The sequence below is a fragment of the Eubalaena glacialis genome, chromosome 13, assembly GCF_028564815.1.
Source record: "Eubalaena glacialis isolate mEubGla1 chromosome 13, mEubGla1.1.hap2.+ XY, whole genome shotgun sequence".
Classification (NCBI taxonomy): domain Eukaryota; kingdom Metazoa; phylum Chordata; class Mammalia; order Artiodactyla; family Balaenidae; genus Eubalaena; species Eubalaena glacialis.
In genome coordinates this window covers 58,556,676-58,578,741 of record NC_083728.1, presented here as the reverse complement: position 1 = coordinate 58,578,741, position 22,066 = coordinate 58,556,676, and the positions used below count along the sequence as shown (strand labels likewise).

The following is a 22,066-nucleotide window of genomic DNA, read 5'->3' as shown; positions in this document are numbered from 1 at the left end:
GCACACTGAGCAGCAGATGCCCATCCAGGGCCTCCTGTTTTCATTGCTGAAAGCACCGCCTCCATTTCCCCAACCATCATCCCACTGGGCTCTGCTCCCCTTTCTGCACCCCCTGCTCTGGTGTACCTGGGGGAGACTGGGCACGCCCCTTGACTCTCTTCTCCCGAGCCCACGTAGCACCAGGCCTGCAGCTGGGGCAGGCCGACGGGCCTGGCAGGTGCCCACTGGCTCCTCTGCAGAGGACAGCAGAAGTCAGATGGCCGGGAAGGCGGTTTCCACAGGGTGCCGAGGGGTGGGGCCTGGCAGAGACTGCTCGGCTGGCGTCACATGGTCCGGCTGTACTCGATGCCGCCCTTGGTGGAGATGCTTGACCATGGCAGGAAGCTGCAGAGCAGGCTGTGGGCCTGGCGGTAGATCCTGTGCGGGATGGAACAGGGGCTCAGGTTTGCTAGCGCAGAGCCCAGGTGCTGGATGTAGTCCGTGCAGCTCCGTTAAGGAAGATTCCGACTCGCCTGCCCAACTGCCCCGGGGTGGCACTGTCAGCACGGTGACCATGGGGGCTGCATGCAGACAGCATGCCACTCTTGCAGGAGGCCAAGAGCCTGCTCAGCCTCTGCAGGGCTGGAAAGCCTCATCAGATGGAGGGGGCTCTGCTGCACAAAATAATGCAGGGCAGAGCCTGGGTACAAGGGACCTTCTGGGTGAGGCCCCAGGCACCTGGACACCTAGACTAAGGCTGGACAGGACTGGGTGCTGGGGGAGGGGTCTGGCAGAGCAAGTGTTCCTAGTTCTCCCCTATGCTCAGTCCTCAGAGTGGCAGGCCCCTGTCCCTGTGATGAGGAGCAGTCCTGACCCTGTGGACACCCACAGAGACCCATCTTCACAGGAGCTAGGCCTGCAGGCTTTTGGGCCACCCTTGTCTTTCTCGTTTATTTCCCTGTGAAATGGATAAATCCTGGACTCATTCATTTAACTTCTCTCTCTCACATACACACAGTATTTTGGGGATCACACCCTATGACTATCAGGAAGTCTCCTGGCCTCCACTGAACCTGTCAAGGGCCAGAGAGAGTTAAAGAGGAGGGAGTAGGGCAGGGACACACCTCTGGGTCACGCACCCAGCAAAGAAGGTTTGAACCCAAGTGTTCAAAAACAGCAAACAGTTCGTTTCACCTCACTTGCTTGTCTTCTCCCCCACCAGCACACAGCCCCATGAGAGCAGGGGCTTCTGGCTGTTTCGTTCACTGTTGTATCCCCCACGCACCTGGAACAGGAGGCTCTCATTCGATACTTGATGTATGGATGGATCTTGGGCCAGGAGGCTGAACACTCCCCTCATACCAGTCTAACGTCCAGCGAGCGCCGAGTGCCAGAACTGGCCTGCTTTCCCAACGTCCACACCCAGACCGTCATTTCCCAAGATGTGCCGGCCAGACCCGCCCACAACAACATCTGGTCCCGTGAGCTTGGCCTTGTGGATGCCATGTGAAGGCAACCACAGCTCCAGCTGGTGCACGGGCCCTGCTAGGAAGCCACAATACCTCACCCCCGAAAGAGAAAGGATATAGGATGGTCCAGGGAGGGTGGCCACCGTTGATGTAGAGGACATAGGTGAAGCCATCTTTGAGGACCCCTCGGATGGAATAGTAATAGGGGAGATAGTGATGCTGCTTGAAGTCTCTGTTTTCGTAGAAGTTTATAGCCGTATTGTTGGTAGTGAGGACGTGCAGGTAGATGGCTTTGCAGTGGTCCTGGGCGGTGGTTGATATGTGATCCTTTAAACTCTCAAGTAATAGGGAACCTGCGGAGGAAGAGGCGCAGGGCAAGTGGGAAGGAAGCGTGAGGCAGACAAGGAAGTCATCTTTGCAGAGGTCTCTACAGATCTCTCTGCTATTGGACTGAAGACCGACCTCCCATAACCACCCACTATAGACGTCCCTAACATCTCACGGCCCGATGGGGCTTGTCACCTGAGGTCCTCAGGCATCCGGGACCGCGGATGCCAGCCTGCTAGTTCCCTCCCAGGGGCTGAACCCACAACAGAGACTCACTGATCTTTTTAGACAATGAAGTGTAAACCTGAGCCCAGGAAAATGTGGAACGGACACAAATGAAGACTCTGCCACTCACTGGCTGTGTGGCTGAGTGGGATGGGAATTTGGAGTCATGCGGGCAGCCCGGCACTCCAGGTGTGGCGGGCACCCAATAAATGGTGGCTGGCACTATTTTTCAATTATGTTTTCTACTCTTAATCAAGAATACCTAGGGTCTCTGTCATACAGAGTGAAGTAAGTCAGAAAGAGAAAAACGAATACCGTATGCTAAAGCACATATATGGAATCTAGAAAAACGGTACTGATGAACCTAGGGGCAGGGCAGGAATAAAGACACAGACGTAGAGAACGGACTTGAGGACACAGCGGGGAAGGGGAAGCTGGGACGAAGTGAGAGAGTAGCACTGACATATATACACTACCAAATGTAAAATGGATGGCTAGTGGGAAGCTGCCGCATAGCACAGGGAGATCAGCTCGATGCTTTGTGACGACCTACAGGGGTGGGATAGGGAGGATGGGAGGGAGGCTCAAGAGGGAGGGGATATGGGGATATATGTATACTTACAGCTGATTCACTTTGTTGTATGATAGAAATTAACACAACATTGTAAAGCAATCATACTCCAATAAAGATATTAAAAAAAAAATACCTTGGGATCAGACATAAGCTGTGTGTGTGGCGAGAGGCACGATAAGAGGTGCCCATTCCCAAATGAGGACATTCGGGAGCGGTTATTAATCTGATCTTGTCAGATTTGGGAAGGAGGCCATGGCAGAAAAGACCTGGTGTTGTATGGAAAGAGGACAGGCTGAAGGCCAAGGGAGTGGGTGGGGCCGTGGGTCTTGTTGGAAGGGGAGGAAGGATGAAGGTCTGGCCCCAGACAGAGGGAAGGGATGGAGGAAGAGACTGAGGGGTATTTATGAGAGACAATCGTCAGAACGGGGCGGGGGTGGGGGGCGAGTTGGCAGTAACGTTTATGAGCTCTGCCACCCTTACCTATGCCGTGCTTTCTGAATTCCTTCACTACTCCCAGGCTTAGGATGTACGCAACCTGTGTGTCAACAGAGAAGCTGGAGGCTAGAATATCTCCATCCTAAAGAGAAAGTCAGAAACAGTCGGGTCAGCAGTGGAGGTCCCGGTCCCACTGCAGGACACAGCTCACTTGCCAACTTCCCAGCCATGACACCTGGGGGGACACTGGGGCAGAGGGAACAGAACAGAAGACAATAGAGGGTCACCTCCACCCCCATGGAAACGAGAGGGTGTGGGCCCTTCTGCGAGAAACTGCAGATGTAACAGCACACAAAAAAATCGCTTCTCTTGGGGTGGGTGGTAGACCAGACAAGGAGGGTCAGGGATGCCAGACGAGCGAAGTCATGGCGGGAAGAAGGAACCGCTCAGCAGGCCCTCAGCACGTGACAGTCCACCCGCCAAGAGACAAGACAGCCCAAGAGAGTGTGAATGTTTTAACTAGGGATCCTACACAGCCCCAGGTGGTCTCGCAGTAAAGGGGGAGGCGGGGGGTAGGGTGGGCAGTGGTGCCCTCCACCACCCTCTGCTGCCAAGGCCAGGCCAAGTGACACACCACCCCATGTGGGTCTCTTGGTTCCGGAGATGCAGTTCTGGACCGGGAGTGTCATGAATCCGACCAGCACAAGGTTCTTATGTTGTTCTACCTCACAAAGAACTAGAAGGATCTGCCATGTGTATGGTTTTCTCTCCCCCACTGAAAAGGACACTTGGTGACTCGGCCTTTGTGTCCCGTCCACTGCTCACTGAGTGGCTCCCACGTGCTGGGAGTGGGTCGGCTCCCCACTCCCCACCCCACCCTCCACACCACAGTTAGCCTGGACACAGGTGGACTTGCCATCGGTCTCAGGGAGGTAAGCATCCTTCCTGCTCTTGTGACTCGAAGCCCACAGAAAGGCCAGTGTACCGTTTACCCGCCTCCCTTCTTCAAAACGGCTGTGATTGTGAAGCCTGTGGTCGTGTTACTTAATGCATATACGACTGTGTCACGAACACACAGAAAGAAACCAACCAGGTACGAATCTCACATGCCATCTAGGCTCCCAAGAGAAAGGGTCACAGAGCAGGCAGCGTGACTGTGTCGTAAGGCCCCACAGTCCTGTCCAGAGGCACCGACTGCCAAGTCATTGCTGCATACACTCACCTCCTTGTGTATCTTGGTCCTACTTTTTATTTCAGCTACGATCATTCCCACGATGGCGCCCCTGTAGGTTGCGGCGAGGGAAAAGAACTTCTTGTTGGAGGTGATATCACGATACCATGAGTCTGGGTACCTGAAGAGGAGACAAACTCAGATGAACCGGCCAGGTCAAGTCCAACCCCTGTCGTGCTTCAGAGAGTTGAACCACAGGGGACCCTAGGCTGCTCTGTCCACCACTGAGGGTTGACGAGGGGTCTGCCCACCGCTCAGTCTCCACCGAAGGGTATCACTCTCAGAGTATCATCTTCTGAAAGCGGTTATCTGTCCGGACAGGACTGGAAATTTGATGGGAAAACGATCTTACAAGACACAGAGAAAAGAGGGGAAAAACCTCTAATGATGCTGTCCCCTCGAGAGCAGTGCCTGGGGGGGCAGGTGGATGAGTTAAGATTGATGACCCCCGCAGCCCGTGGACACTTGGGTGATTTCCAAGAATTCTGTGAGACTTTTTCAAGACTGGGGGAAGTGGTGTGGGGAGAGCCAGGTTCACTGCAGAGTGGCATTTGAGTTTCAGGGACAGGGCCTCAAGGGCAAGGTGTAGCCAGGGTCACTGGGGCTGCTCACCAAGCGCCGTCCGAGGGGAGCAGGGAACAGAACAGTGATGCAGTGATGAAAAGGCAGACTCAGCCACAGCCAAGGAGGCTCGGTCGGGAGGGTGTATGGGTTTGTTTCCTAACGGACACAGCGGGTTAGCCCAGGATGCCTTTCACGAGACCAAGAGCTGGAGGAGGGTCTCAGACCCTCCTGGTGACACAGAGAGGTGCTCTACTCGGGTCTGCACTGTGGAGGCCACTGCCCGCCCACCGGAAGGTTCCATAGAACCTGAGCATCACCCAGGCTCCTCTCCTGGTCCTCATCACACTCCCGCCTTCTGACCCCAGCAGTGCCGGGTGGCACGGCAGCCAGGAGGGGAGCTGCCACCACATGGTCTGATGGGACTGAAGTTCTCTCCATCATCTTTGGAACCTGAGGCCTCAGGCCCAGGAAGCTGCAAGGAGAGGCAGGCAGGTCGGGCTCCTCAGAGGCACAGAGGCTCCGGCCAGTGAGGCTCTACCTGCCCCAGCTCACCCTCAGCGGGGTCTAACCTCGGACTTACTGGATTACTTTCCAGCGGTGGGACTGCTGGGATGACGTTTATTTTCTAACCTATGAAGCCGCCGCTACCCTGTGGCCCCAGAAGGTGACAATTCACACTCCCATCAGGGACGTAAGGGAATCCCTCCCTTCCTGCCGGCAGCAGGTTAAACACGTCTGAGGCTAAGGCTCACGGAAATGTGATGATTGGCAGGATCTTGTTTATTTTTAATTTTTAAAAGTTTGCACTATTTTTCTCACTATAAGCTCTATGTGCATATTACAGAAAAATGTAGGAAATACAGACAAGCAAAACCAGACAAACTTGTAGATGTTAATCATCCACCCACCCGAACTACCGAACACATTTGCTACGAGGTACATATCCTCCTAAGCTTTTATCTTGTATGTGTTTTTAAATAAAAGGGGGATTGTGGTACATACTGCTTTCTAGTCTGCTTTTTCCACTTAATATCTCGTAAAAAAACTCTCCTTGTCAACATATATACCTCTAGGACAGGTTTTTTTTCCCCCCGGCAGAATAACATTATACTTTTGCATGCACATACCCCGATGTATGTAACCAATTCCTTTCTGTTAAGATACTTAAGTAGCTTCTCAATTTTCTGAATATTATAAGTAGCACTGCATGGAACATCTTTGTAACTAAAGATTCTCAGCAAAGCCCTTTCGGGGATCTCTAGGAACACAATGAGGTGCAAAGAGCCCGGTGGTAGTCAGGGAGCAGGGCCTGGGACCCTGACAGGCGAGGTCACTCTGGGCCACCACGGCGCCTTCACAGCAAGCCTGTCAGCTTTGGCACCCGCGGCTCTGCTCACATACCCCCCACCACTCCCCATCCCCCAAGCCACAGCTGGGGACACTGCTCAACTTACTCGATGGGGAACCAGTCGCCGCACAGGTGCTTCACGGTGTCTATGTCATCGTGGCAGAGGAGACGCAGGCTGACCTCGCTGAGGGAGCTGGATGGCACCACCTCTGTCATTCACACCTGCAGGGAGGGAGGTGTCAGGAGGGCGGCCGCACCCACGCTGCCGCCTCCTCCTCCTCATATAACCTGTGAGGCAAGCAAGGCGGGAAAGCTCGCACCGTCCCCCTGATGGAGTGTTCCTCCCCTTACAACACTCTCTGCACTAGGCATCACAGGCACACCCCCACCTCCGCCATCCCTGCAGGGCAGGAAACCAAGGATCGGGAAGGCCTGGGAGGATGGGGACCCAGGGTGCCCTCGCTGCTCACATGGGATACTCCTGAGCCCCACAGAGGGCAGCCCACCTCTGGTCTGTGTTCTCTCTTCTCTTGGCCCCTCTGAGCTGCCCGCTGAGCGCCCACACCAGCCCTACTTCTGCCCAGAGGTTCTCACGTCTCCCTCACACCTGCTGTTTTTCCACTGGTAAGGCACACGGCCCTGCCAGCCCTGACTCCTCCCAGCCTGGGCCAGTGGCTGCCAACAAACGACCCAGGGCTCAGCAGCCCCAGAGACCTGCTGGATTTAGAGTGGCACTTGCTGGGTGGGCCATTTCTCCTCCCCTATGTGCGCACAGAAGGACTTCAAGACATGCCAAAAGTTCAAGACAGGGGCCACAAGTTGCAACGATTAAATCAGGAAGCTACATTCAGCCCAGGCAGGAAGGCCACGGGTGGACTCTGACAAAGCACCTGCACCCCCCAGGACTCAGCGATCGCCAAGGAAAAGCCTAACCTCGCACCCTTGAGACCCTGCAGTCCCACATCCCCCAGGGATGGAGGCCAGCCTCCCAGTGCCTCCTGTGAAATACACAAAGCCCTCAAGGTTCCCACCTACAATGCTGGGCCTGAAGCCAATCAAGCCTCCAGGCCTAACTTCACGACTGCAGGTAATACTTGGCACCCGGGCACCATGACATCTGACACACACGGAACGGGTAGAATTCTACAAGACAACTGGCCTGGTCTCTCCAAAAAGTCAATGTCATTTAGGGACCTCCCTGTTGGCGCACTGGTTAAGAAATCTGCCTGACAATACAGGGTACACAGGTTCGATCCCTGGTCCAGGAAGATCCCACACGCCGTGGAGCAACTAAGCCCGTGCGCCACAACTACCGAGCCTGCACTCTAGGGCCTGTGCTCTAGAGCCCACGCACCACAACTAATGAGCCCGCGAGCCACAGCTACTGAAACCCATGTGCCTAGAGCCTGTGCTCCGCAACAAGAGAAGCCACCGCAGTGAGAAGCCCGCGCACCGCAATGAATAGTAGCCCCCCGCTCGCTGCAACTAGAGAAAGCCCGCACCCAGCGACGAAGACCCAACGCAGCCAAAAAATAAATAAATAAATAAATTTATCAATAAAAAAAAGTCAATGTCATTAAAAAAAAAAATAGACTAAAAAAGACAAGGAGACCTAAAACCAAATGTGATGTGTAAACTCTTCCTGGGAAAAATAAAAAGTCAAACAACATTTTGGAGAAACTTAAATATTGGCTGGACAGTAGATGATGAATTTATGATGAAATTATCATGAAACTGTAATTAACTGACTTAGATGTGGAGGGTACAGTGCTTATGCAGAAAGTCTTAGGAGATGCATTGCTGAAATACTTTGGAGTGAGGTATCATGAGGTCTAAAACTAAACAGTTCAAAAATTTTTCAACTGCTTAGAATGCAAACGTGACAAAACGCTATTAGCGGTTGGACCTAAGTGGCAGGTTGATATAAAATAGGAACTTACTGTTCACACATTCAATTTTTCTACATATTTGAAATTTTTCATAATAAACATCGGGGTTGGGGCAGGGGGTAGCCTGAAGTTACCTAAACTGACTCTAGAAACCACAGTTCTGTGAATGGGCACCGTGAGAGTCCAGGCAATGCCCAAAGGTCAAAGGGAGCCCAAATGCAGTGCCCTCCTGCTGTCCTGACCCTGCTCCTGATTGGTTCCCATGAGACACAGGCGTTTCCATGAGGGTCCCCGGGAAGGCCGTGTCCTAACCTGCCACCTGCCAGGGGCCGAATCCACCCTGAGGCTTGACCACAGGGCCAGTGGGGCAGCTGCTCAGTCTCTGAGCCCTGGACATGACCCCAGTAGGCTCTGTCCAGCAAGAAGGGCTCCTTTGAGGGGCGGCCAAGGGTAGGCTGGGCAATGACAGGTCTGCCGCCATCCCCCTTCCCCTTCATGGCACCAGCCAGTCTGACACGGACCAGCTGGGGCGGGGGCTTTAAAGGTCAGGTCCACGTGGCTGGAAACATGGTGACCTTGGTGACACTGAAGCAGACATGGGGTGGGCGGGGAGGCAGAGGAGGTACTGCAGGAGCTCCATGGCTCTGTGCCCACATCGGGTTCTGTCTTTCCAGCTCTCGCCAGACCCTGCAGGGTAAGGACCATGCCACCTTGACAGGTCCCTCTGCACAGCACGGCTTGAGAGCTGAGATGAGAGGGGACCTGCTCTCTCTTCCTCCTCCGTGTTTTCAGCCAGCACCTGCGCGCTGCACACACTGCCCGCGTGGGGTCTGCCAGGTGGGGCCCCTCCTGTGACCCCCTGGCAGCGTGAAGGGAAGCTCATCGGGACAAGAAGCTGGTGAGCTCCTGCCTGAGGCCTGGTGGATCCCAACAGATGCCCTTCTTGAGAAGACTCGTCACTCAGAGGGGACCTCTGAGAGCCCACTCAGGCAGGGCAGAGACAGCCGCCCATGTCCTTGTTTTCAGATGACAGGACCAGGGACCAGGCCATCACAGACATTAACGTGAGAGGCCACTGGAGAAAGGGCAGCCACAGCTGCTGGGCTGAGTTCTCGGCTCCAAACACAAAACAAAACCAAAACACCAACCAAACAACAAAAAAATCCTCCCAGACTTGGCAAATCTGACCTTCCCACATCGCCTGTGTTTTTCTTGTTGCTGGGACACACTTTCAGAAACCAAGATGCTGTCCAGCTCCATCTCTCGTGAACAGCTTGGCTGGTCCACTGCTCAGCAGCACCCCCCACCACCAATGGTGCCCAGGACGCTCTGGTGAATGTGACCTCAGGGACCTCAGGCCGGCCACCTCTTGGGAAATGGACTGTCGACCAAAAATGGCAACTCCTGAGTTTTATGAGTCATCTCTGTCCAGAATACATCCTGGCAGTCACAGCCAGGACGTGGCTTCACAGTCATCCCAGATTGTACAGTTCCAGGAGCAGAACGAGGCCCAACACATCACACCTGCCACAACAAAGCACTGCTTCCTGCGAGGTTTCTAAACAACCCACTGCACACGTGACCCTCTTTCCCCCACAAAGGGAGAGAGTCCACAAAAAACCTCTAAAAGCACCCACGGAGGTGCTGCTAATCTTGTTGGCATGAAAACAGCAGTGTGGTTGTGTAGGAAATGTCCATATTCCTGAAGAGATGCAAGCTGGACATAAAGGGGTGAAATGCAGAATGTTCTGGAGCTGAATTTAGCTGCAGCGAAAGTGGCAAAATGTTCACAGCCATTGAACTGGATGATGGGTACACCAGGTGGATGTGTGAAAATGTTCCTAATTAAAATTAGCCACCAACCTGCCAGACTTCTCCACAGGCTGAGTTTCCGGCATGGACGGCAGCTTCCCCAGGTGACTGATGGAGGTACCTCTGCCATCCTGCACGAGGCCACCTTGCAGTGGCCACCCCGCCTCTGCACACCCCTTGCTGGGAACAGCACAGCGCGCCCCCTGCTGGCCGCGGCTGCCCACCGGCCACACGTGGGAGCCCTGGAGGGTTGGGTGCCTGGTTCAGAGCTTTCCGGGGGCAGGAATACCGTCCGGGACCCAAGTTAAGCGACCCCCAAACTCCACCACGGTTTTAAAGAGGAGGGTGTAGACACCTGAGGACAAGGGCGCCGCTTTAGGAGCCGTGCCTGAAGCTGCCCGAGGGGTTAAGTCTTAACCACAGGGCCAGTTGGCGCCCCTTCTCCTTCCCTCGCGGCCAAGAGAGGGGAAACGCAGGAAACCCCTGTCAAAACCTCGAGCCTTTGCGACGGTCGACAACCCTGCACCATCTGAGGCCGAGGCCTGGCCCTCAGTGCAGTCTTTCCAGAGAAGGCTCCTGAGACAGGAGTCTCCCTCTCCCTGTGGCAACTGCCTTTAGGGAAAATCCTGCGGGACAAACCCCAATACATCACCACCTGCCTAATCCGAGTGGCCAAACAGGATGCCCTATACACGTTCTGCTCAACAGTCCAGTGAGGGCACAACCCCTGCTCTAAACTGAGCAAAGGAGTGTAAGCTAGAGCCCACTGTGAGCTCACCAAAAAACAGCCCCAACGTGAAAGCAACCCAAATGTCCATCAATGGATGCCTGAACCAATACAATGTGTGCATCCATGCGGTGAATATTTAGCACTGACACGTGCTACGATGTGAATGAACACGGCAAACATGATGCTGAGTGAGACAGGCCGGACATAACGGGCCACATACTGCATCTTACGATTCCATTGCCATGAAGTGTCCAGAACAGGCAAATCCATAGGGACAGAAGGCAGATTAGTGGTTGCCTACGACTGGGAGTGGGGTTGGGAGGCTTGGAGGGTGATGGCTAAGGGTGTAGGTTTCTTCCGGGAGTGGTGAAAATGTTCTGACACTGAACATGGTGATGGCTGCACAGCTCTGTGAATACACTGAAAACACTGAATGGTACACTTTGGGTGAATTCATGGTAGGTGGACAGTACCTCAATAAAGCTGTTAAAAAGAAAACAAAAGCCAGCCCCAATCTTGAGAGTAAACATTTCTTTGGTGAAATGGATAAAAACTATTCTTCCTGAAGGAAGTCACAGTAGATTCCAGAAAGAATCAGAAACTTTCCAGCCTGCAAGTCAAACTGCAGGGGCTCAAGCTGGTACCTGGAGAGGGGCTCTTGCAGTGGGCTGGTCCACACGCCACCTCCCCCAGCCCCCGCCTCTGAGCCAGGCCCACTAGGGTGGGGGATGGGGGTGCTCTGGGGAAGATGAGGCTGAAGGTCAGGGAGGCTGGAGGGAGGCACAGACTCACAGAGATGAGGAAGAGCCGCCAGCCCACCAGGGCCGATCTGGTAGCTTACTCCAGATTTGGGCCAATTTTAGTATTTCATATTCAAAGAAAAAAAAATCTGTCTTTGACTTGGAGTGTGTAAGAAGTGACCAAATAAAGTTATCAAGGCTCAACCAAGTGCATCTGTGTTGTCTACAGGTTTTCACGGGGTAAGCTGCTTAGGTGATTTTGAGAAAGGAAAGATCAGGCTCAGATTTGCCCCTGTGTGGGAAGTCAACACAGAGCACAAATCACCGGATGAATTTCAAATCAACTTTCGGCTCCAATACCTGACCTGCGCCAGGAAACTCCACATCGTCCTCTTCCCTGGAAAACCGGCTCCAGGTGGTTTGTCTGGGGTTTGATGGGCTGAAGCCAGCCTGAGAAACAGGGTGACATGCCTGCCCACCCTCACCACCCCTGGCAGAGCTCCAGGTATCTCAATGGCTGTGCCCCACTCTTCTCTCAACCAACAGCAAATGTGCTCTGAGCTCCCGCAGAAAGGAGCTGCAGGACGGGATACGTCAGCTCACTCTCACCAGTCTCTCCTCCGGAGCTGGCAGGACAAGTGCAGGCAACCAACAAAACCAGCTGCAGAGCCTGGATCTGGGTGGTCATGGGCAGACACCGGGCACCCGGAGCCACAGGAAGCAAGGCCTTGACCTCTGGTACCTGCGGCAGGGGGCTGACTGCAAGGAGGCTGAGTGGGCACTTCCTGAGGGGACAGAAATGTTTTGTATCTTGATGGTGGTGGTTATACACACAAACACATATGTACACACACACATATATACACACATATTAAACTCATTGGGTACATTTTGTCATATGTCTATTAAACTTCAATAAAGTTGATTTTAAAACATTAAAAAAATTGAAACTTGATAGCAAAGGGAGAGACTCATAATAAACGACCACCTCTTATGTCCCAGGATTTATACATTTTCCCCCTAGTACCCTTGGGATAATGCTCTTGACCAAAGGGGCAGGATTTGTTCCCTGTTCAACTTTCAAGAAGAACACTGGGCTCTAAGACACACAGCTATTTGTGGATTCCTGCATCCCTATTAAAAGTACTTCCGTGTTTTCAAAGGCCAGTTCTTCAGATGCCTTGATTTAAAAATAGAAACACATCACATTTAACTAAGGGAAAATGCAGCATGTCATAGTGTTAATCTGTCCCAGCCCAACCAACAGGAGTGGAGAAGGGGGCAGGAAGGCTTGGGGAATGGAGAATCTGGCGCCCGTGTGCCAGAGAGAAAGGAACGGTGCCAGGGAGGGCGAGGTCAAGGCGGCAGCGGTACAGGTGGGAGGCTGGTGTGGCTGGTCCACCGCTACGGGAGAGGCGGGGGACTGACATCTGACACCTGTGGGGACCCCACCTGTCTGCCCGGAACTGATCTCCTATCACTATGGGCCACCCTAAGGGCTTAAGAGACAAGGATTCTGAATACTCACTAGAGAACAGAGGCCGGTGGGTGAAGCCAGAGCACAGCCCCCGAGTCAGCCCTCTGTCTTAAGGCCTGGGGTGCTGGTGGACGGGCACCGAAGCCGCACAGGCCACCTTTCGGTATGTTTCTCTACAAAGACACAGACACGCCAATACTATGAAAGCAGGGACATGCTGTACGGGAGAAGGCATAGTTCAGGCCTGCAGGGAGAGTTCTCCCCAGGTTTCCTGGGTTTTCATCCTGTCCTTGGCCTTTAGGGGTCAGTGAGTGGAACAATTCCAAGAGGGACAGAAACCGGATTCTCCAAGACAATGAAGGGCCCACCAGCTCACCTCTCAGTCCATCCTTTCTCCTTCCCCAAACCTTGTCCTTGTGGGCTGTCTGCAAGCCTCATCTTCCTTCTGAGCTGAAATGACCTCTCAGGTCCCTGTACTGAAGTCCACGTGGTGGCTGCGGGGTGGTGGTGCCTGATCACCTAGGCATCCCCTCCCCGATCACACTTCCCGAGCGCCTCCGAGTGCTCAGCCAGAGGGACGGAGTGAAAGCCAACATCCCAGGAGCATCTTCCATCTCCCTCCCACTGCCAAGTGCTGGGGATTCAGAACCTGGGGGCTTGGAATGGGATTGTTCCAGTTTTTGGAGGGGTTTCCTGGCACCAGCAAGATCCCCACGGTGCACTCCACTCCCAACCAGTGAAGAAAGCCATACACAACCCTGTTTCCTGGAGACCACTCCCCTCTACAGACTGTGTCCTGATGCCCCAGGTCCACAGGGCCTCTCCCTCCTTCAAAGGCACTGCTTCTCAGTCCCAAACAAGCCATACCTAACTTTTAAAAACTGCTCCCATCATCTTAATGTCTTGAGAAGTGCTCTGGACTCCACCTTGACCTCAGCAGACTGCCAGTGGTCAGGCCAGCCATGACCACATTGCCCCTAGAACCTTTCCTTCTTTCTTTTCTTTTACTCCTGTTGGTTCAAAACAGTCCTTTCTCCTTGCTGAGGCTAGGCCACCCTCCACTTGTGCTCTGGACTCTGTGCTCTCCACGTGCTCCCAGATCCTGCAGGGATGCTGGAGTCACCATGCCCAGGGTCAATCCCAGCTCTGCTGTCCACTGGGACATCTCTGTCCTGCTGCATGCTTCAGCTCTCCTATCCGTCGCTGGGAAGATAAATGAGGTGGCCACTAAGGGGCACCCCAGTCCCTGGCCCAGCTCCACATCTCCTCCCTCCCTGGCCCAAGCACCACCTTCTCCAAACTTTTCAATCTTCTCTTTTGCACAAATACCCTCCAGTGCACACCGCGCACCCTCTCCTGGACAAGCCTCCCGCCACCTTCTCTCCCTTCAATGGAACTGCCTGCACTGCCACATTTGCTGCCACCTTCTTGCTTTACTCCTGCCCCAGCTCCCCTTTGGCCTGGCCTCTGCTCCAGCACATGGTGACAACGCAGTAACAGTCTCCCCCACTGCAACCCAGCAGCCTCCCTCAGGAGTCACCTCCCTAAACTCACCACAGCTCACATCTCTGTCAATCCCCTTCCTGAGCCCTCAGTTCCCTGCACCCTGTGACAAAGCACCGCCCTGGTCTGTCCCCAGCACTCCAGGTTTCTTCTCAAGCGAAGCACAAGGAAGATTAGCACACACTCGTCCATAGCACAAGAATGAAAGACCGCTGGGCCCTCGGGAGTGTGAAATTCTGCAGGTGCCAGGCCTATCGGCTTGAAAAACCCAACAGCCATGGACTCCAAGCTCTTGCTTTCAGGATGGATGACGCAGAAAAGGAAATATAAGCCAGTGATGGACACAGGGCACTGCCCTGCGCATCAGTAAAATGGGCTGAAGGGCTCAGAACGGCAAGTGAGGGAAACTGAGAGCTCGGCACAGCTGGTCTGTTCAAATGAGCAGCCGCCCGTGGTGGGGCAAGCCGTCTCCAAAGCGGCCTGGGCTCCTTCCAAAGTCTCAGAGTAGGAGGAACATGAATAATTTAAAGGCGACAAGAAACAAACACCCAGCACTCCAGTTCCAAAGAGCCTCCCTCGTACAACCCACCTCATCGTGCCCAGAGGGGAGCCCACGTATTCCTCACACACAATTTAAGACACATCCCTTCTGGCTTCCCTGGTGGCACAGTGGTTAAGAATCCGCCTGCCAATGCTGGGGACACGGGTTTGAGCCCTGGTCCGGGAAGATCCCACATGCCGCGGAGCAGCTAAGCCCGTGCGCCACAACTACTGAGCCTGCGCTCTAGAACCCAGGAGCCACAACTACCAAGCCCACGTGCCACGACTACTGATGCCTGCGCGCCTAGACAAGAGAAGCCACCGCAATGAGAAGCTGGCGCCGCAACGAAGAGTAGCCCATGCTCACCACAACGAGAGAAAGCCCGCGCGCAGGAACGAACACCCAACGCAGCTTTTTTTTTTTTTTAAAGATTTATTTATTTTATTGATTGACTGATTGATTGCTATGTTGGGTCTTCGTTTCTGTGCTAGGGCTTTCTCTAGTTGCGGCAAGCGGGGGCCACTCTTCATCGCGGTACGCGGGCCTCTCAGTATCGCGGCCTCTCTTGTTGCGGAGCACAGGCTCCAGACGCGCAGGCTCAGTAGTTGTGGCTCACGGGCCCAGTCGCTCCGCGGCATGTGGGATCCTCCCAGACCAGGGCTCGAACCCGTGTCCCCTGCATTAGCAGGCAGATTCTCAACCACTGCGCCACCAGGGAAGCCCCTAACGCAGCTTTTAAAAAAAAAAAAAAAAAAAAAAGACACATCCCTTCAAACATGAACTGATAACAGTGGAGGATTCCATTTGTGTGAAATTCTAAAACTGGCTAAAGGAACCGATGGCGACAGAAATGAGAATGTGGCTGGGGGGTCAGACGACACTGAGAGGGGGCAAAAGGTGACCCACTGGGCTGGCGGTGACGTTCCACGTGTCCTTTGGGGTCACCAACTGTGTGCATCTGCACACTTCTCGATTTAAAAATAAGACAACAGGTGGTCCAGGAGCAGTCCCGGGGACAGCCCATTTTGGCTTTCTTTTGGGCCAAAGCTTCTATCACCTCCCTCCCATTCCACACTGAGAATCCATTCAGTTATTTGTTTACCAAAATTGTACTTAAAACCCAGGCCCTGCTCTAGGCACTGGGGTCACAGCAAAGAGCATCATTGGACATCTCTGATTATTGGGGGAGCTACTGAGCGGAGAAGGAAGGTGTGTGTTTTCCTGCACTATTACCTAAAAACTCTCAGAAACCCCTTCTTTTGCTTGAGGAGTTCTGAGGCAAACAGCACATCAATGAACAGGAAAAGTGCTGTCCACCAGGCTGGGCTGGGAGGGGTTAACACAACTGTGGGAAGGGATGCTCTCCTCCCTCGGCCACAGGAAAGGTGGGGAATCCATCCCCTTGCCTCAGTCAAGATGTTTTTCTTGGGCTTCCCTGGTGGCACAGTGGTTAAGAATCCGCCTGCCAACGCAGGGGACACGGGTTCGAGCCCTGGTCCGGGAAGACCCCACATGCCGCAGAGCAACTAAGCCCGCGCGCCACAACTACTGGGCCTGCGCTCTAGAGCCCGCGAGCCACAACTACTGAAGCCCGCGCGCCTAGAGCCTGTGCTCCTCAACAAGAGAAGCCACCGCAATGAGAAGCCTGCGCACCTCAATGAAGAGTAGTCCTGGCTCGCCGCAACTAGAGAAAGCCCGCGTGCAGCAACGAAGGCATAACACAGCCAAAAAAAAAAGATCATGTTTTTCTTGAGTATTTGTTCCGCCTCCTCGAATCAAAGAGTTCTGGGAGGCAAAATATTGAGGCCTGAAACGTCCCATGTGCATGGGACACAAACAAACAGGAGGATCATTGATCCACAACATTTCTCAGAGGGCCTGTGAAGCAGGAGGCAGCAGAGTTCAGGGCTAAGCAAAGCTTCTAGGCCACCAGATCTGGGTTCAAATTCACTGTCCAGCTCCGCCTGCCATGTGCGGGCTATGAGCCGCAGGGAGGGCTATCAAGTGGGGATGGAAGTCCTCATAGGAAGCGTGCAAAACGCCTGCCAGGCAGTGAGATGTAAGCCCTCTGCAAAAGGTGGCCGCGACTGCCAGGTGCCAAGTTCTCTGCCAGGGGCTGGCAAACTTGGGGACCCGCAGTTGGAACTCGGGCTATCACCAGATTCTCGAGGATGAGAAGGCAGAGATAAGGGCACTACGCAGCTCAGGGCACCCTGCATTTCAGAGCTCTGCCCTTTAACTTTACACTATATCCCAAGATGAGACAGATCTTATTTTGTTTTAAATTTTATTTCACCATTTTGCTTTTTTACCTCATGTCCATGGTAAAATGACCAGATGCGGAGGGCATGTCCTCAGACCACTGTGCACGTATGCCACCTGCGATCCCCCCCCACCCCAACTCCTTCCAGAGGCAGAATCCTGTGGTTGTTCTAAGGACCAGCATCCCAGCAGTCGATGGGCGGCCAAAGGACTGCTCGTCTTTTGTGGCCCCACTTGGTCAGAATTGGGGAACTACAGCCCGGGTTTGGGGACAGACAAGGACAAAGAGGGAAAACAGAGACAAGAATGTGACCTGGGAGAAAAAGGGCCACTGAACTGGGGGCCAGAGATGTGGAGCCAAGAGCAAACCCTGAGGTCCCCTCTCCTGAAAGCTTCGGGCACGTCTCCTCTTCCTGGAACGGAAACGAAGTGCAGGTGCGCCTCCGCCGCCCACCCGCACGTTTACACCCACGGACTCCGTCAGAGCGCGAAGCAGAGACAGCCGGGCCTGGGCTGGACGGGCCACCAGGACGGCTGGGCAAGAGGCGCCGCTGCCCCGTGGCTTTTCAATTGGGGATCTTGGTCAAGCTGGGACAGGGCTGCCCAGAATGCTGATCCCCAGTTCAGATCGAGGGAGTGGGTCAACCAGTTGGGTTTAAAAACAAAACAAACAACAAAAAAACCACCTGTAAATACTAGGTTGGGGCTGATGGTGGTAAGTGTATGTATTTAATGGTAGTAAAATGTACGTATTAAATACACATCCTTGGACTTCCCTGGCGGTCCAGGGGTTAAAACTCTGCACTTCCACTGCAGGGGGCACAGGTTCGATCCCTGGTCGCAGAAGTTCCACATGCCGCAGGATGCAGCCAAAAATTAAATACACGTCCTTGACTGACACCCAAGACTGGACCCTATTGAGGGCTCTAACCCAACTGAGAGCGAGTGAGTTCTTCCACAGAAAACTTGGGCAGCTGCAGGCGCCCTCAGCACTGTCTGGGGCAGTGGGTGAAATGGACCGCTGGCTGCTCAGTTTGAAGGGGAAAAGCACAGCAAAGGGGGCATCGGGCTTCAGAAACCCTGCCTGCCCCTCACCGCTGCTCCTTCAGCGAACCAGCCCCACCACTGGCCTTTCGGCACTTTTCCCATCTCACTCTGCTGGGTTTTTTTAATGTTTGATTTTAATCTCTACTTCTCTGGATTTGCATTTAAGATCCTTCAGAAGCCAATAGATATTAAATGTGAAAGTGGGTCAAATTCGGTATAAATTAACACTTGATCATGAGGTTAACTTTTATAATAAAAATTATTTTTAAAAGTAATTCAACCTCCTGTCAGCATTTGCCTCTGGAATTAAGGCAGACGTTGGTGTTCTACATCACTCGCTTCTGTATCATTTGAGCTTTTTTTTTTTAAAACAATGAGCTTGGGTTGTTTTTATTATCAGAAAAAAACAAGACTTGCAGGTGGTATCTGAAAATTATGAACACATCTTTTATATTAAAATAATCTGGGTTATTTTTGCTATTTATTTATTTATTTATGGCTGTGTTGGGTCTTCGTTTCTGTGCGAGGGCTTTCTCTAGTTGTGGCAAGCGGGGGCCACTCTTCATCACGGTGCGCGGGCCTCTCACTATTGCAGTCTCTCTTGTTGCGGAGCACAGGCTCCAGACGCGCAGGCTCTGTAATTGTGGCTCACGGGTCCAGTTGCTCCACGGCATGTGGGATCTTCCCAGACCAGGGCTCGAACCCGTGTCCCCTGAATTGGCAGGCAGATTCTCAACCACTGCGCCACCAGGGAAGCCCTAAAATAATCTGTTTTAATTAGTAACAACTTGGGAATTTTACAGTGTCTCTTCAAAGTATAAGTAGAATGGTTACCCATTTTGCCCCCAAATAGACCCTCTTAGTGCCAACGTTTAAGCCACATACCCTTGGAACAGCATGGCATTTACGCACTGATGCCAGAAATAAACATTCTAAACACAGACCCACGTTTGTAATGAAGCAAAGAGGAGGTAGTTGTGGATAAGGATGCCGAATAGACTTGTGAAAATATTTTAAAGAGTTCCTGTGCAACTATTAAAAAGAAAATTTAGTGGCCATATAAAAATCAATTTTTAAAACTATTCATAGGTTTCAGGACAGCCATTTTAAAAAAAAAGGTTTAAAAAGAACATTCCCCTTTTGTTAAATGCTGTTTAAAACTATGTTTTACTATGAACACATGTTCATGGTAAAATAGGAATCCATACACAATGTGAAGCAAAAACTTGAAATCCCCTCCTCACCCCAGTCCCAATAAAATGACGGTTAATAGTTTCTTGCGTTTCCTACAAGAAAATAAACTTTTTAAATAGGAGAGAGCTTGCCTGGTAAGAGGCCCAAGGGGTCTTCTGAGGTGGTGGTTGCCCTGGTACGCTCATGCCATGACCGCTGGTCAAGCAGTGTACTTTTCTGTGTGTATATTTCAACAAAAAAGTTAAAAATGGGAGGCCAGAGGAGAAGCAATACTGTAATTTGACAGTAAGAGTAGAAAGAGCAGCAAATATCTGACCAGCAAGACCTTCTGAATAGTTTACAACTAGAGTCAGGAGTCATCTTCTAAAAATAAAAAAAATTTTTAAAAAGTAGCAAACAGCTACTGAATGCTACAGAAACCATGGAAATATTGTTGTATTAACATTTTCCAGACAAAAATCATTTTCAGTAGATAAGGGACAATTACCCAAAGACTATTTTATAAAATGAAATTGCTTTCTTCTCAGTTATTTTTAAGATGGGCTCAAATTTCACTATTTTGCTGCCCAAATACTTTGCTGCCCTATTTCAGGAATGCAGGAAACAAAAAAGAGGAACACAATTTGCTTTTTAATAACAAGAAGAAATAGAACTGGGAAGAATTTCTTTTTTTAATGTGGTCTGTTAAAGATGACAAAATACTTTTCTTTGGTCTTCCTGTGGAAGCAAAGGGAACAAACATTTGTTCTGTGTCCCTTTCCACAATCAGCTCCTCTTTGCTTCTTTACAACTGTGCATCTTATTAGAACGTTTAGAATGTTTACTTCTGGTACCAGTGAACAAATGCCATGCTATTCCAAGGGTATGGGGCTTAAACGTTGGCACTAAGAGTCTATGAATTGGAAGAGACATTTTAAAGTCTCTACGTTGTCACACTCACAGGTGGTTCTCGCCATCAATATTCAGAGTGTTGGACCCCTCCCTGCCATGTAGGCCCTGCCTGAGCAGGAAGTGGGCCTCAGGTGAGGAGATGGGGAGTCTGAGATGCCCACAGGACGGGACTAGGGACTGGCCCTCATGTGTGGTTACTCCCCTCCACCTGACCATCCAGGCTCGGTGTTGTGGGCACCTCGGGGTGACTGTCATGTGTCTGCCAGCCTCTGCAGTGTGGCACTCGATGGAGCACTGGTTCCACTGTTGACGTAGACCCCAAACTACTTCCTGCAGAAAGCCCTGGCTCCCTGCTCAGATCCCCTTCCCATCACTCCACAAACACTGAGCAAACACCTTCAGGTTCAGAGTGGAACGTCAACCCTACTATGTATGTGCTCACTGGGTTTTCAAACACATAGGCCTCTCTTTAATCAGCAGTGTAAGATATCTGGGCTTCAGATAACCCTGACCTGGCCTGTCAGCCAGCCTCTATCAGAGGTCACCCTAAAAAGAATGATATTTAGGGAAGGCGGCCTGATCCTGGAGTTATCAAAGACACTTAGAAATAGTCATTGAATGAAATTCAACATTTGGACTTAGCCAGAATGAGACCCAGGAGTTCCAGCATCATTTCGCAAATCAGCATTTTACTTGAAAGCACTGCACATGGACAGAAGCAGGACCAGCTTCGACACAGAGTCTATATCCCAATCTAGCTTTCTGCAAACAAAGAACTGAGGTGGAAAAGCCATGAGGACTTTGTGGATTCCTTCCAGAAAGAGATGTCAGGGGAGGAGGTGTTGGCGGTTAAGATGTAGAGATGCAGGAGCCACCATTTAAGAGAAGACATGGCCTGACAAGCAGCCAGACTTCTACTCAGCAAGGAAAGCTGTCACCAACAAGGAGAGACCTCTGGGCCATTTTAGCAGAGCAAAGATATGCACTGCCCAGCACTCAGAGCTCTGAGGATTCTTCTCTACACTGTGTTCCCTGTGGCTGCTGCCAGGTAAGGATGCTGTGTCCACCTGGTCTAAACACACCTCGGGCTGCCAGAAGACAAACTGCTGCTAACAGGTCCACTGAGGCTGGGATAGTCTGCGGGGCAGAGCACCTGGTGAGCAGTGACAGCACCAACCTTCTTAGTTCTACTGGGTGTCTTTTATCTCTCCAATCTCCTAACATCCAGGAATTTTCTTCCATCCCAGGCAGAGGCCAAGTTGCCAAGCAACCTCAACAAGTCACATCTGAAGTCTGAGAGTGGGTGCGGTTAAAATAAACATGGTGATAAAGTCATTGTAAGTTACAACGGGAGAGACTAAAGATAAGACACACACAGACCTTTTAAAAAAGTGTCTGTATTTTTTATTCTGGCTTGTGAACACCACACTATGCCTTGACTTTGCTACTTACAGGTGTTAACCATCTTTATAGAAACCCAGCATGTCTGCAAGCTCAGTGAGATGGAACTCCAGCAAACTGTGGCCCAAAGGAGAAGGAGCTCACGCACACTGTTTTCTCAAACGGCCAGTTTGCACTTTAATTGTGACGTACAAAATCCTGGAGCAGGGGAGATGAAGACCTATGTGCACAGCCATGACTGACTTTGTCCATTTGTTAAATGACTGACGTTTATATTTCAGCAACCCTTGAGTTTCTTCTGGTCTGGAATCCCTTCTTCTCTAACTGAGCTTAAATCAATTCAGGGATTCTTGTAAGAGAGTATTTGTTTTGCTCCAGCCCCTTTTAATTCAATGTTGTTCAAGACTCCCCTTCTCCCCACCTCGCA

General features: G+C 52.0%; 1 protein-coding gene across 5 annotated transcripts in view; it reads right to left on the bottom strand.

The window, feature by feature from the left end:
* The window catches only part of NAA60 (N-alpha-acetyltransferase 60, NatF catalytic subunit), a 44,390-nt gene that overhangs the window by 6,104 nt on the left and 16,220 nt on the right, over positions 1-22,066 (bottom strand). For 4 of the 5 annotated variants that reach the window (XM_061208847.1, XM_061208844.1, XM_061208846.1 and 1 more), the window contains exons 2-6: positions 6,259-6,374; positions 4,232-4,361; positions 3,055-3,151; positions 1,567-1,801; positions 127-480 (exon numbers count right to left, since the gene is read on the bottom strand). In XM_061208847.1, the coding sequence (XP_061064830.1) occupies positions 324-480; positions 1,567-1,801; positions 3,055-3,151; positions 4,232-4,361; positions 6,259-6,368 (729 nt within the window). In that variant the 5' untranslated portion in view covers positions 6,369-6,374 and the 3' untranslated portion in view covers positions 127-323. Of the gene's footprint in view, positions 1-126; positions 481-1,566; positions 1,802-3,054; positions 3,152-4,231; positions 4,362-6,258; positions 6,375-11,932; positions 12,109-12,851; positions 12,974-22,066 lie in introns of all 5 variants that reach the window. The other variant, XM_061208845.1, reaches the window with a different exon arrangement.